Source organism: Microcebus murinus, unplaced genomic scaffold (assembly GCF_040939455.1).
Source record: "Microcebus murinus isolate Inina unplaced genomic scaffold, M.murinus_Inina_mat1.0 scaf008_hap2_Mmur4.0, whole genome shotgun sequence".
Lineage (NCBI taxonomy): Eukaryota > Metazoa > Chordata > Mammalia > Primates > Cheirogaleidae > Microcebus > Microcebus murinus.
In genome coordinates this window covers 597,960-612,666 of record NW_027438954.1, presented here as the reverse complement: position 1 = coordinate 612,666, position 14,707 = coordinate 597,960, and the positions used below count along the sequence as shown (strand labels likewise).

The following is a 14,707-nucleotide window of genomic DNA, read 5'->3' as shown; positions in this document are numbered from 1 at the left end:
AATAGTCTCTGGTCGAGGTCCAATCTGCAATCTAGGCTTTTGGACTTAAAATAGATTCGACACAGATAGAGTAGAGTAGCAAAGGCTGAAGTGATGAAAGATGTTTTTGCCTCTCTAGGTTTGTGCTTCTCAGCAGCTCTGTCTCAGAATGTCTGCCTTCTAGTATCTTTCTTAGTGGCTCTCCACATCCATATCTCTGTGATCCTGTCTGGCATCTCTGTTCCTCTATCTTGGTCTCAACATATTTCTTTCTAAGTGCCTCTCTGTATCTCAGAATGTCTATCTTTGGACCTTCTTGTCTGAGAGTTCTACAATTCCTTTGTCTGTCTCTGTACTGTAATTATCTTTCTCCAACTGGACTATGCCCTCCTGGAAGGCAAGAACCTTTTACTATTCTTCTGGGTCTCCCCAGTGCCCTGCACAGAGTCTGGCATATAGGAGTCTCGGATACATTTATGAATATACTTGAATGAAGGCTTTTTCTTTTTCTTTTTCTTTTTTTGAGACATAGTCTCACTTTGTTGCCCAGGCTAGAGTGAGTGCCGTGGCATTAGCCTCGCTCACAGCAACCTCAATCTCCTAAGCTCAAGTGATCCTACTACTGCCTCAGCCTCCCGAGTAGCTGGGACTACAGGCATGTGCCACCATGCCTGGCTAATTTTTTTTCTATATATAATAGTTGGCCAATTAATTTCTTTTTGTTAATTTATAGTAGAGACAGGGGTCTCACTCTTGCTCAGACTGGTTTCAAACTCCTGACCTCGAGCAATCCGCCCGCCTAGGCCTCCCAAAGTGCTAGGATTACAGGTGTGAGCCACAGCGCCTGGCCTTGAAGGCTTTTTCTGAGGAGAAAGGGATTCACTGTCAACTTCCAGACTCCCCGCCCCCACGCGGAGCTGGCCACTTGCCAAAAGGCCAGCTAGAGAGTAGGGAGGAGGGTGTGGTGGTACTGTGCTGCTGCTATCGGGTTCTTTCCCGAGATGAAATACCTGAGGACACCTTATAACAAATTCGCCCCTAGTCGAGGGACACAAACAGCAGTACACGCCCCTACGCCCTGCGCAACAGACGCCAGCTCGTCGGACCCGCCCAGCGCCCTGGCCAATCAGCAGGCGCCTGCGCAGCCTTCCTGTGGGAAGGTGGGTGCAAGATGGCTGCGGGGTGTCGGAGCGTGAAGGTATGCGGCTCCTTGCCTCTGCTGCTTGCCCTTTTTTTTTGCACAGGCTGGGACAGCACGGCCGTGGAATTAGGGGGAAAAGATCAGTGCCGGGAGAAATTTTGCTTATCTAGTCCTGATATTTTGACGGTTGGGCTCGGGAGGTGAAAGTCAACACTCCGCGGCACGAGTATGTGGGGTAACCGAACGGGCTGTGTGGGTGAGACGCCCTTCCAGAGGTCCCATCCGTTAGGAGAGGAAGCACACCTGGGTCACACTGCAGAGGTGACCAGGAACACGCCCCCCACCCCCTTTGCAGAAGCCTGGAGAACAGGCAGGTGAAAGGGTGTGGGTAGTCTGGACGGTGTAACGGCTGTGTGTCTCTTCAAGGGCTTGGTCGCAGTAATAACCGGAGGAGCCTCAGGCCTGGGCCTGGCCACAGCGGAGCGACTGGTGGGGCAGGGGGCCGCTGCTGTGCTTCTGGATCTGCCCAGCTCGGATGGGGAGGCCCAAGCCCAGAAGTTAGGGAAGAGCTGCGTCTTCGCTCCAGCCGATGTAAGTGGGGTCGCCTCTCCTCTCTCAGGGTGTGCAGTCAGGGTATGCATGAGGTTCCCAACACCGGCCTGGGAAGCAGTGGGGTCCCTCTCATAAGTTTGTCTTCTGTTGGGGTGGTGGACCCACCTTGTCCCTTTTGCCCTGAGCCTTCAAGCACTGTGGAACCACCTGCGATAAGGATTCTCTGAAGCCAGGACTCACAACAGTGAGCATGGGGATTGGACATAACATAATCTCCTGAAGGGGATATAGATGGTTTGAAAATGCATATTGTGCCCTATGACTTTATATTTACAAAGCCAAAAAGCTTTATATGAACCAAACTATAGGAAGTAAAGTTTGATTAAATCATCTGAGGAGGTAGAGATACAAAAAAAGCTAGTTTATTTTCCTATCAATAATTCTCACAACAAGGTTGTATTAGTGCTCTGATCCACAGCAACTGAGAATCTCCAGGGGCATGTGAATTTATCAAAAGAAGTACGTAACGTTTTCACCTTTGCTCCACTCTCCTCTCAAGTTTTACAACCCTTTCTCTTGGCCTCTTCCCTGTTCTCACTGGGTCTGCCCTCCCCTCCCCCAGTTTTAGAAGTGAGAGGGTGTGCTGGGAGATTAATACCTTCTCCACCTCTCCCTTTGAAGGTGACCTCTGGGAGGGACGTGCAAGCAGCCCTGACTCTAGCAAAAGAAAAATTTGGCCGCGTGGATGTGGCTGTCAACTGTGCAGGTATTGCAGTGGCCATCAAGACATACAACTTAAAGAAGAGCCAAGCCCATACCTTGGAGGACTTCCAGCGAGTTCTCAATGTAAGTAAGGCCTTGGAGGTTCTCCAGGGGTAGGAGTAAGAGGTGGCTAGCTGTGGGTGGCCCCAAAGCTTTTAGGGGACAGAAAGCTGCCTCTGCCTCAGGTCCTACACCATGTCTGTACCTGTCCTTCAGGTGAATCTCATGGGTACCTTCAATGTGATCCGCCTAGTGGCTGGTGAGATGGGCCAGAATGAACCAGACCAGGGAGGCCAACGTGGGGTCATCATCAACACTGCCAGTGTAGCTGCCTTCGAAGGCCAGGTGTGTAAGCAAGGACAAAGCTTGTGCCTCCTCAGTGACTTGTTGTGGTACTTCCATCTATGATCTCCACTCCTCCTCCAGGTTGGACAAGCTGCATACTCTGCTTCCAAGGGGGGCATAGTGGGCATGACACTGCCTATTGCTCGGGATCTGGCTCCCATAGGCATTCGGGTGATGACCATTGCTCCAGGTAGACATATCCCCTTTTCCCTGTTACAAATGGGATTTGGGTGGGATCTGTGGGCAATTGAGAAGGGAAAGTATCCACTGCCTCAGCAACAGCAGCCTTTCACCTCTGGGCCCCAGGGAAGCACCAAGACGTAGGGCTAAAGTGAGGAAGGACTGGGTAAATATGAAAGCAAGGGTGGGTCTCTGACTCTGGCTATCTTGTCTAGGCCTATTTGGCACCCCTCTGCTGACCACCCTCCCAGAGAAGGTACGCAACTTCTTGGCCAGCCAGGTTCCCTTCCCCAGCCGACTGGGTGACCCTGCTGAGTATGCTCACCTGGTACAGGCCATCATCGAGAACCCATTCCTCAATGGAGAGGTCATCCGGCTGGATGGGGCCATCCGCTTGCAACCTTGAAGGGAGAAGGCAGAGAAAACACACTCCTCTGCCCTACCTTCCTTTGGGATACTACTCTCCAGCTCAGGAGGAAGCCTAGTAGCCATTTTGTAACTGTTTACCAGTCATCCTCTGTGCCTAATAAAGCCTCTGTTTCCCACAGGGTGTGGGCAGTGTTGTGTGCTGGGGGACCTGGCATGGGGAAAAAAGGTGAAGTCTCTGATAGGGTTGGATGCTCAGAGCCCCAGGGTAGAGTAGGAAAGGCAGTACCTCACACTCTTTGTGTCCAGTTATAACACATGGCCTTGATTTTGGTGAATAACTTTATTACCTAGGGTAGAAGGTGGGGGTATGTAGCATTTTCCTCTTTGACTTCTAGGCATCTGTGAGCTTGATGGGGTAAAAGGGAGAGAGAACTATCCTGGAGCTCAGCGGCTACTGGTGTTGAACTGTTGGTAATATCGGGCTGTAGGTTGATTGGTGTAGATTATTGAATTCAGATAATTCTGCCTGTGAAAGAAATCCAGAGGCCTCAACTGATGTGCTTTCCCTCTCCCTGGTCCTCGCTATCCTTCCTCACCCTCCCTTGGCATTTATCCCCATTATCACCCCCTAGAACTCACTGGGCTTTTTGCTCCTTAGCCAGCTGCTGGTTGAAGGAGCCTAGCCCCCTCTGAAATTCAGCGCACAATTCCCTCTCCTGCTCTTCTAGCTCCCGTGCTGCCTGGGCTGCAAGTAGAGTCTGGCTTTCCCATTTGGTATCCAGTGCTTTTTCTGCCTGGTGCTGTGCCTCCTTCTCAAGGCGTTGTACCTCTTGGACTTTCCTGATGGCAGCCAGCTGCTCTGGAGTCATGCCCTTCCAGCAATAGGGCAGGACCCGGTGGGGAGCCATAGGATGTTGGGCAACCTGAGGGTTCTCAGTCAGCAGGTCACTCTTGATCTGGTTCTGGATCTCCATTAGGTTGGCTGCCTGTTCACGCTCATGCTCACAGCGCTGCTGCTCAGCCAGCTCAGCTGCCTGGTAGGGCCCCAATGTAAGTATTTGGGTGCCCAACCTCAGGGAACTCTCCTTTGAGGGGGAGGGGGGACCATGGCCCTACTCCATCTCAGGGAGAGAAAGAACAAACACCATATGGCCTTTTAATGACTGTAAGCTGGGGGAGGGGTGGAATGGACAGGGATCTTTACCCTCAGGAAGCCCTTAGACTGAGAGGCTGGGGATGAGAGGGCAATGCTCTGTTCCCAAGTCATCCCATGTGAGGTGGGGAATAGTAACTTGTATCCTAAGAGGGACCTTAGGTGAAGGGGGAGTCCTCAGGTAGATGAGAGGGCTGGTGCTGACTTGAGAAGGGATTGTGAGAGGAATGATGTGGCTGAGGTTCCCCAGGACCTTGGTCAGGGGTTGGAGAGAGCCTGGTGTACTGGATGGCTCAGGCCATACCTGGGCTTTGTTGATATTGACCATAGTAGACATCATGGCTATGCGACAGGACTCCTCCAGCTTGGCCAGCTGGGTGGCCTGCATGTCCATGGCTAGGCGCAGCTGGTCATTGAGCATATCTACACAAAGAAATATGGCTGGGGCACCATACTGGCTTGCTCCATTCCTGGTTCATTCATTCAGCCATTTGTTCAACAAGTTTTGTGTGTGTGTATGTTTAGGAGGCAGATAGTGTCTGAATTGTAGGAATGTAGAAGGAGCTACTCTTTGGGGCTAGAGATAGCCAAAGTACAACAACAAGGGTTTCTCAATTGAAACCCTTGCCTAATTGAAAGGAGCCTCCAATAGACCTAGGCCCCAATGTTAGCTCTGCCACTTCTGAGCTGTGTGGACTTAATTTCATATCTCTAAGCCTCAGTCTAAGGGCCATGTGTTAGGTTCTAAGGATACCATGGGATTAGGTCCTATCCTCAGAGAACTCCCTGTCTAGTGGGGGAGACAGATCAAACATAGATAATCAGACCACAATTTGGCAAGAATAATGGCAGAGACATGTACAGGGCATTTTGAGGGCTTTGGGTGGTGGATGGGAGGAAGGCTGCTAGGAGGAGGTGATCCTTGAAATACATTTTGTATACAGGCTAAAAGAGCAAAGAGCATTCCAAGCTGAGGGCACAGCACAAGCAAAGGTACTGACATTTTTTTCCACTCCAGCCACACTGAGCTCCTTGTTTTTCCTAGGACCTGTCAGACATTGTGACAGATGATGTACTAAGCAATTGCAAGATGGAGTGGACATGAGAGAGATGGTTCATCTTCAGTCAGCTGATATTTTGGGGAGAAGACAGACATTAAATACTTCATAGTTATGTTCAACTATAGTAAGTGGTCTAAGAGAACAGGGTGTTGTAACAGTTGATTTGAAAGATGAGCAGTGCAAGTAGATGAGACATGGTCCTTGCCCTTGAAGGGCTTCCTCTAATGGAAGAGAAGGATGTAGTCATAGACAAAATCATAATAATAGTAGCTACTCTATGTGGTATGGATTGTTATCCCCATTTTAAAGATAAAGAAACTGAAGCACAGAGGAAAACTCATTTGCCCAAATCAGCTAGTAAGCAGCAGAGCTGTTAGGTGTGTCTGTACTGTGCTGCCTCCAGGTTAATCAGGAACAATGGCTACACTATCAAGTTAACTGAAGGAAGTCAGGGAGGTTGGGGTCTGTATAGCCTAAACTTTCAGCATCAGCCCTATGGGTAATTGGACCTTCCCACACAGTTCTGGTCTCTTGGCTGCTGTACCGTACCGAGCTCAGGACAGTTCCCCACTAGGCCTCCGGCTTCTAAGCCTGGAGGGCCGGGCTGCTTACCTGCATACTTCTCATCACCCCTGGCTTGCTGTTGCTCCTGTTGCTGCCTCTCTAGGCTGTACCTGAACTGCTCCTGCTGCATTCTCAGGCACGTGGTCCTGTCTAGGTCCTCCCCAAAGAAGCACTGAAGGCTGGCTGGGCCACAGTAAGGATCATTGTTATTGAGATCAGCTGGAAACTCCTTCCAGAGTTGGTCTGGATCCCAAAGGTCAAATTCACGCCTGTTCTTGAGCTGCTGCTTCTGCTCCCGAAACTCCTGGACTTTTCTGGCCAGCCGGCGTGTCCGTTCTGCCTGTTCCTCCTCTAGCATCTGGGCTACCAGGTCATACTGCACCTGGTTGGCACCTGGGAGTGGTAGGCAGGAACATGGAGAAGGTACCACAGAAGGGACAGAGCCCACTTAGCATGGCCTTGGCTCTCAAGGTCCACCAGTTTGTCCCACTTCCCCAGGGCTTTGGGCCCCGCTCAGACGCAGAACTGCCCTACCTCATCCCACTCAGGCTCTCACTTTACCCCCTTGGCCCCTGGCCTTGGACTTTTACCATAAGCTGCCTCCATGCTCCGCTCTGTTGCCTCCCGAAGCTTTTGTTCTTCCACCTGTTTGTTCAGGGCATCGACATCCACCTGATTCCAAAGAAAGGAGCTAAGTCAGGGTAGGGGGCCAGCAAAGGGCCTTGAATGCTCTAACACAAACTGCTTAGAATTTACTCACTTCAAAATTCTCCTGTAGCTGCCCAGTACCTACTGGATAAATTTCCAACGCCTCAACATGGTTTGTATGCCCTTCCATGGTCTAGCCTCTGCTTCTAATTCATCAAGACCAGCTCAGGCATGTTTTACTCCCATAGAATCTAGGACCCATTGTCCACTTTATATTGAAGTTTGCCTGTCTCTATTTTCTCCTCCACCAGACTGAGCCCTTTCAGGCCAAAGACTGGGCCTTAGTCATGCATGTATCCCTACTGCCCAACGCACTGCTTGGCACAGAGCAGGACCCGAGGAAACACTTGCCACGTGCATCTCAATCAGACCACTCACCTCTGCAATTACTCATGTCAGGCACTATGCTCTGGTTTTCAGAGCTGCCACTATATGTTAATATACACCTCATCACTTGCTTTATTTAGCCTCATTTTACAGAGGAGGAGCCTGGAGCTCAGAAAAAACAGGTGATTTATCCAAAGCCACACATTTAACAATCGGCAGACCTGGCCTTGAACAGGTATGGTGTTTTTTCCAGAATACCATGTTGCATCCCCTCTATCCACCTACCCAGCAATCTTTCTTTTTTTTCCTGTAGAAAAATATGGTATATGAATTAATCTTTCTTGTTTGTTTCTTAAACTATCAATATTTTCTCTATTTTGATTATAATTCATTTAAAACATTTCAAAATAGTACAAAAGGGAATATAGTTTAATGAGGACTAAGTGTCCCTTCCATCTCTGTCCCTCCACCTGGTTAGCAATTTCTTATGTAGCCTTGCAGAGATAGTTTAGGTACACGTAATACCAAATATTCTTTAGGCTTCTTCTGGCTCCATATTGCCTGTCTCTCAAGAACCAGGCCACATGGTCTGGAGTTGACCAAAAGAAGAGCGAGCTGTCACCCTGAGTCTCTTCCCCTGCACCACTTCATCCCTCTTCTTGAGCCTTTCTCAGGCCTGTAGGAGTGGAAGCCTTCTTTCAGTCTCCTTCCTTTCCAGCTGTAGAGCCTGTTTGAATCAGGGGAAGGGCTATAACAGCCACTGCTATGTTCCTCTCCAGGTGTAACAGTGAGGTAGCCCCGGTCCTGAGCGATAGTCCTCACTGCCCACTCACCCCCATGACTCGGTTCCGCACATTGAAGAATCGTCTTTGCCGCTCCATTTCTCGATTTCTTCTAGCCTCGATGGCTGCTGCCTCCTTGGGATCTAATGACAGGTCCACCCTATACATCTGGAGCAAAGGGGGAGGTAGAAATGGCCCATCAGTACCGATCACCATCCTTTTTTTTTTTTTTGAGACAGTCTTGCTCTGTCGCCTAGGCTAGAGTGCCATGGCGTCAACCTAGCTTACAACAACCTCAAACTCCTGGGCTCAAGCAATCCTCCTGCCTCAGCCTTCTGAGTAGCTGGAAATACAGGTACATGCCACCATGCCCAGCTAATTTTTTCTATTTTTTTAGTTGCCTGGCTAATTATTTTTCTAGTTTTTAGTAGAGTCGGGGTCTCGCTCTTGCTCAAACTGGTCTCGAACTCCTGAGCTCAAGCGATCCTCCTGCCCAGAGTGCTAAGATTATAGGCATGAGACACCACACCTGGCCATGACCACCATCCTTGACTACACCCCTTCCCCCTTTCCTTTCTCCCTATAATATCTCACCAGTTATTGATTCCTAATGACTTTAATTCCTGATATATTTCATCTTTGTGTCCTCCATCTCTGCTGTCATCACCTTAATTCAGGCCTCACATTCTGGTGTCAGACAATATTCCCAGGAGCCTCACTGGGCTCTCTTGTTCCAGTGTTACCCAGTCTGCACTGGCTACCAGAGTGATCTTTCTGGAAGCAAATGTGACCATGGCACTCCTCAGCTTAAAACCTTAAAAGCAGCTTTAAAGCAAATGGCTCGCCAGTGCTTACAAGATAAGGTCCAACCTCCTTTGCCAGATTTATAAGGTTCTTCATGATCTGACACCTACTCACCTTTCTAAGCCTCAAACACATTTACAACACCCCCCCTTTTTCATTATGCTGTACTCAGTTTTATTCATTTCAGTAAATGGCACTACCATTCACCAAGCTGCTCAGGCCAAACACCTAGAAGGCATCCTTTAATCCTTCCTTTCCCTCCTTCTTTCAAAATAACCCTGGTCCAAGCCACCATTGCCACCTTGTGTTCCTTTCATATTTTGGGAAGCCCACTCTTGGCATGTGACCCAGCCAAAGCTGTAGCCAAAATAACTTCTGCAAACATAAATCTGATCATGTCTCTCACCTGCTTAAAAGCCTCCACTGGCTTCCCACTGCACTTAGAATCAGATCCAAATTCCTTACCAAGGGCTTTCAAGATCTGGTTCCTGCACACCTCTCCAAATTGTCTCATATCACTGACTCCCTTGCTTACTGTGCTCCAGGCACAATGGCTAAATTTTTTTAAATCACCCATAACTTACTCTGCTGAGGTAACCACTGCATACATTTTGGTACATTTCCTTCTGATAATGTTTTATATGGTTGTGCTTATAGTGTATACATAATTTTGTATCTGGTCTTTGTCCCAGCGAATGTTCTATCTAAGTTCAAGGTTGCGCTCAAAATAACCTGGCTTGCTGGTTCTACTCTGATGGGCATTGGCCAGCCCTGGGTCAGTCCCCTGGGTCTTGCATAAGCCACAGCAGGGTGAGTTCCCAGATTGCCCAGGAAGACCCTGATCCCTTCTGCCTACTGAGTTCAGAAGAGGCTGGCAAGGCTGAGGATGGCAAGGCTCTGGCTACCAGGGAAAGAAGAGCCCTCTTGTTTGTTGGTCCTGCCTGTCTGACGAGCTCAAGACTAGTTGGCATCAAAGAGGGGAAGCACAGGCTGGGGGTAGGGAGTAGGGGGACACTGTGGACAATGGGAGAAGTAGGGACCTCATGGAGGCCAGAACATGGATCAGGAAGCTGAAGCGAAGGCTGGTTGTGGGGAAGGGGGTTTCCTCAGTGGGTGGCCCTAAGTTGTCCTAACTGAATGCACAATCTGAGCCCCAAGTAGGCCTTATGGAGGGGAGTAGGGAAGGGGAGGGGAGGGACTGCAGGGACAAGACAGATTTTGCAGAGAAAGCAGCCTGTGAAAAGAGGCTGTGCAGAGCTGTGAGCACCTGAGGGCTGCCCCTGAGAAGAGTTCCCAGGGAGCCTTGGGATGAGGTGGGGGAAGCCACCAGGCCCCAACTTCAGGCTGGACTCTGAAGTTGATATGGTAAATTTTATTATTGTTAAAAAATATGTGCTGCTCCTCCCTATGGAAGGATCATACATCTCTATCTCACTGCCCTTGAGGTTAGCCATGTGATTTGCTTTGCCCCTGCAATGTGAGGAGAATTGACATGTGCCACTCTCAGGAAGAACTAAGAACCATTAAATGATTGCCACTTTTTCTCTTCACTCTCTGCTATGAATGAGACTGGCAATGTCTCATTGGTAAGATCTGCTCCTTCAGCCTGGGTCCTGGAATGATGACATAGAGCAGAGATGCAGCCAGCCCGCAATGGACAAGAAGCATGAGTGAGAAATAAAGCTTTTTAAAAAACTATTGACATTTTTGGGTTGTTTGTAACCTCGTCATAATTCAGCCTATCCTGACACAAAATAATTTAAAGCTATGAGACTGTATAAGATCTCTAAGGAAGTGAGTGTATATGGATAGGAATGTCCCAGGTGAGACAAGGAGAGGAGGAGCCAGTATAGGAGGCTAAGGAGTGGCCAGTGAGGTGGGAGAAAAACCAAGAGAGTGTAGTGTCCAAGAAGCCAAGTAAAGAAAGTACTTTTGTACAGGCGTGGTGGCACATGCCCATAGTCCCAGGTACTTGGGAGGCTGGGGCGGAAGGATCGCTTGAACCCAGGAGTTTGAGGTTGTAGTGAGCTATGATGATGGCACAGTACTTTAGCTCAGGTGACAGAGCAAGACTTGGTCTCAAAGAAAAAAAAAGGTGCTTTTGGGAGGAGAGACTGGATTAAGATGAAGACTGAGAATTAAATGATTTAGTAACATGAGGGTAGCTGAGGACCTCGACAAGATCATTTTTGGAGGAGTATGGGGATGAAAGCCTGATAGAAGTAGGTTCAAGAGAGACTAGGACTGCAGGACAAACAACCCAGTTAATTTTTTTAATTGCAAGAGAAAAATAGGAACCTGTAGATTAAAAGAGATTTATATACACAGTATACACAGGTGGGAAAGTTTTTCTAGTATATACCTAGGTGTGGAAGTGCTGGATCATAGAGTATATGCATATTTAACTTTACAAGATAATGCTAAGTTGTTTTCCAAAGAGATTGTAACAATTTACACTTTCACAATAGTGTATAAAAATTCCAGTCACTCCATATCCTCACTAACATTTGGTATAGCAGATTTTTACATTTTTGCCAATTTGTGGGTATAAACTTATAATTACTGATTTTAATTGGAATTTTCCTTATTGCCAATGAGTTTTCATATCTTTTCATGTGTTTCCTTCTTTCTTTCTTTTTTGAGACAGAGTCTCACTCTGTTGCCCAGGCTAGAGTGCCGTGGCAGCAGCCCAGCTCACAGCAACCTCAAACTCCTGGCCTCAAGCAATCCTGCCTCAGCCTCCTGAGTAGCTGGGTCTACATGCATGTGCCACTATGCCCGGCTAATTTTATATATATATATATATATATATATATATATATATATATATATATATATATATATATATTTAGTTGGCCAATTAATTTCTTTCTGTTTTTAGTAGAGATGGGGGTCTCGCTCTTGCTCAGGCTGGTCTCGAACTCCTGAGCTCAAACGATCTGCCCACCTCAGCCTCCCAGAGTGCTAGGATTACAGGTGTGAGCCACCATGCCCGGCCATTCATGTGTTTCTTGACCCTTTCTGTTTACTTCTCTATGGAGTGCCTATTCATATCTTTTGTTCACTTTTTAAAAAAATTTACTTTGTCATTTCAAAATTAATTTTAGGAGTTCTTTACATAGTCTACACACTAATCATTTCTTAGTTTATATATTTATTTTCGAGACAGGGTCTCAGATGGAGTGCAGTGGCATCATAGTTCATTGCAACCTCAAACTCCTGGGTTCAAGTGATCTTCCTGCCCCAGCCTCCGGAGTAGCTGAGACTACAGGTGCTCGCCACCAAGCATGGCTAATTTTTTTGTTTCTATTTTTAGTTGCCCAGCTAATTTTTTCTATTAATATTTTTAGTAGAGACAGGGTTTCACTCTTGCTCAGGCTGGTCTCAAACTCCTGACCTCAAGCAATCCTCCCACCTCGGACTCACAAAATGCTAGAATTATAGGCATGAGCTGCGTGAGCCACAGCACCCAGCCTCATTTAACTTTTTAATCCACTTGTCATTGCATTTCATATATGATGTGCCATAGGGATCCAATTTGTTTTCCCCAAGCTCCATCTGATCTTTTATTATTTTATTTTATTTATTTATTTTTTTGAGACAGAGTCTCCCTTTGTTGCCCAGGCAGAGTGAGTGCCGTGGTGTCAGCCTAGCTCACAGCAACCTCAAACTCCTGGGCTCAAGCAATCCTACTGCCTCAGCCTCCTGAGTAGCTGGGACTACAGGCATGCGCCACCATGCCCGGCTAATTTTTTTCTATATATATTAGTTGGCCAATTAATTTCTATGTATAGTAGAGACGGGGTCTCGCTCTTGCTCAGGCTGGTTCCGAACTCCTGACTTCGAGCAATCTGCCCGCCTCGGCCTCCCAGAGTGCTAGGATTACAGGCGTGAGCCACCGGGTCTGGCCTCCATCTGACCTTTTAAAATGGAACAATAGTTCACTGTGAATTATATGAGACTGTTATCCTTTGGCCATTTTATTCCCTCAGCCTGATCCTGTTTCTCCTGTTTGAATTTCATTTATAGTTCCCCTACTAGATTCTATCAACCAAGCTTTCTCACTTCCCTGGACTTCTCCTAAGTATCTTCTCAGCTTTCAGATATAATTATTTTTCTTCTTCTTTTTTTTTTTTTTTTTTTTTGAGACAGAGTCTCGCTTTGTTGCCCAGGCTAGAGTGAGTGCCGTGGCGTCCTAGCTCACAGCAACCTCAAACTCCTGGGCTCGAGTGATCCTTCTGCCTCAGCCTCCCGGGTAGCTGGGACTACAGGCATGCGCCACCATGCCCGGCTAATTTTTTATATATATATCAGTTGGCCAATTAATTTCTTTCTATTTATAGTAGAGACGGGGTCTCGCTCTTGCTCAGGCTGGTTTTGAACTCCTGACCTTGAGCAATCCGCCCGCCTCGGCCTCCCAAGAGCTAGGATTACAGGCGTGAGCCACAGCGCCCGGCCCTCTTCTTCTTTTTTTTTTTTTTTTTTTTTTGAGACAGAGTCTTGCTTTGTTGCCCAGGCTAGAGTGAGTGCCGTGGCGTCAGCCTAGCTCACAGCAACCTCAAACTCCTGGGCTCAGGTGATCCTCCTGCCTCAGCCTCCCAAGTAGCTGGGACTACAGGCATGCCCCACCATGCCCGGCTAATTTTTTTTCTATATCTATTAGTTGGCCAATTAATTTCTTTCTATTAATAGTAGAGACGGGGGTCTCGCTCTTGCTCAGGCTGGTTTCAAACTCCTGACCTCGAGCAATCCGCCCACCTCGGCTAGGATTACAGGCGTGAGCCACCGCGCCCAGCCTATTTTTCTTCTTTTTTAGCAGGCCCCTGAATCTTAATAGTCATAAGTTTTGAAATAGTTACAGGAATGGCTATGGCAACCACCAGATCCTCTTCATGTCTAAGTCTGATAATAGCACCAACCTCAGCCTACAGGCTCCAACTGCCACTATAAGGTCAATGAAGGGGAAAATTCAGCAGACATTTTAAGCTTCTTGGACTGCTTACAGGCCTTAGTAATGAGCAGGTATAAGGTGATAGTATGGGAATGAGGGGTGGAGGAGAGGAACAGAACAGGTAGGGAACAGAGTGGAGAGCAACAGTGGTGCAGAGGAAGATAGGACAACAAAGGGGTGAGGAGGTGGAGGACAGAGCAGAGAAGGAAGAGAAAGGGGGAAAAGAGGGACAATGGCAGAGGAGTACAGAGTGATGGGAATGAGATAAGGGAGATGCAGGAAGGGAGAGGGGAGATGGAGGTGGAGAGCACTGGCTTAGGGATCCTGACTCCTGGGAGTTCACACAAAATACCTTTCTCAGTTAGAAATCCTGATTTTGAAGCTCCTAGGTTGGATTTGGGTTCAAGTCTGTTCTTGGGTTACAGCGGCAGTTTCTGAACTCTGCTTGGAGCAACAGGAGGGAGGCAGGGGATAAGGGTAATACCTCAGGCCCTAGCCTGCCCTAGCCTGTCCCAGCCTGTATCCCTGTCACCTGGGAGTACTCCTGGGTCCATCCACACCCCATTCTCCTTCACATCCCATCTCGCCTCCAATCCCAACCCACCATTAGCAAAGTCTGAGCTCATCTATGATAACACTGAATCCTCCTGCTGCCCCTCCTTCCTGCCCAGCCCTCAGCTCCCCGGGGTCCTTCCAATTCCCAACCCTGTCCTTGTCCGAGCCTTGTAGGCCGGCCAAGCTAAAGCCACAGTCAAGCTCCCACCTTCCTCTTGCCCTCAAGGGCATATCCCTGCTGTGACTTCAGACTCGTCTCAGCAAGCGTAAGCTTGCCTCTTTGGATCCCAAAAGCTGCTCTGAATTCTCCCAACACCAAACTCCTCTACAACTTGGTCCGCTGTAGCAGCCGTTAGCTGTTGCCAAGCAACGAGAAAGGGGGGCGGGGCCTAGACGCCCGGCGTAAACTCGCGCCCCGTAAACGGATCGATAGAACCCCTACGCCAGACCGAAGTCCCCGCCCCTGATTCCCGC

General features: G+C 48.3%; 2 protein-coding genes across 3 annotated transcripts; one reads left to right on the top strand and one right to left on the bottom strand.

The window, feature by feature from the left end:
- The first annotated feature begins 1,113 nt into the window (after positions 1-1,113).
- HSD17B10 (hydroxysteroid 17-beta dehydrogenase 10) lies at positions 1,114-3,506 on the top strand. Its single transcript, XM_012746632.2, has 6 exons — positions 1,114-1,177; positions 1,547-1,711; positions 2,354-2,518; positions 2,651-2,779; positions 2,861-2,969; positions 3,175-3,506. The coding sequence occupies exons 1-6, from the start codon at positions 1,151-1,153 to the stop codon at positions 3,363-3,365; spliced, it is 786 nt and encodes a 261-aa protein (XP_012602086.1). The 5' UTR covers positions 1,114-1,150; the 3' UTR covers positions 3,366-3,506.
- Positions 3,507-3,653: 147 nt separating this feature from the next.
- RIBC1 (RIB43A domain with coiled-coils 1) lies at positions 3,654-14,601 on the bottom strand. 2 transcript variants are annotated; one of them, XM_012746628.2, is made up of 8 exons: positions 14,442-14,601; positions 14,031-14,119; positions 7,975-8,091; positions 6,697-6,778; positions 6,155-6,499; positions 4,786-4,904; positions 3,968-4,362; positions 3,654-3,854 (listed from the first exon to the last, which is right to left on the bottom strand). In XM_012746628.2, the coding sequence occupies exons 3-8, from the start codon at positions 8,089-8,091 to the stop codon at positions 3,773-3,775; spliced, it is 1,140 nt and encodes a 379-aa protein (XP_012602082.1). In that variant the 5' UTR covers positions 14,031-14,119; positions 14,442-14,601; the 3' UTR covers positions 3,654-3,772. The 2 variants fall into 2 exon arrangements, with proteins under 2 accessions (XP_012602082.1, XP_012602084.1); XM_012746630.3 differs by lacking the exon at positions 14,031-14,119.
- Positions 14,602-14,707: the final 106 nt, after the last annotated feature.

What these genes read in the sequence shown, in the direction of transcription:
- HSD17B10 (XM_012746632.2), top strand. Translation starts at nt 1,151, where the DNA reads ATGGCTGCGGGGTGTCGGAGCGTGAAG. An exon ending in GCGTCTTCGCTCCAGCCGAT is followed by an intron (nt 1,712 to 2,353) that starts GTAAGTGGGGTC and finishes CTCCCTTTGAAG; the next exon opens with GTGACCTCTGGGAGGGACGT. An exon ending in ACTTCCAGCGAGTTCTCAAT is followed by an intron (nt 2,519 to 2,650) that starts GTAAGTAAGGCC and finishes CCTGTCCTTCAG; the next exon opens with GTGAATCTCATGGGTACCTT.
- RIBC1 (XM_012746628.2), bottom strand. Translation starts at nt 8,091, where the DNA reads ATGTATAGGGTGGACCTGTCATTAGATCCCAAGGAGGCAGCAGCCATC. An exon ending in TCAATATCAACAAAGCCCAG is followed by an intron (nt 4,363 to 4,785) that starts GTATGGCCTGAG and finishes GGGCCCTACCAG; the next exon opens with GCAGCTGAGCTGGCTGAGCA. An exon ending in GCTAAGGAGCAAAAAGCCCA is followed by an intron (nt 3,855 to 3,967) that starts GTGAGTTCTAGG and finishes TTTCTTTCACAG; the next exon opens with GCAGAATTATCTGAATTCAA.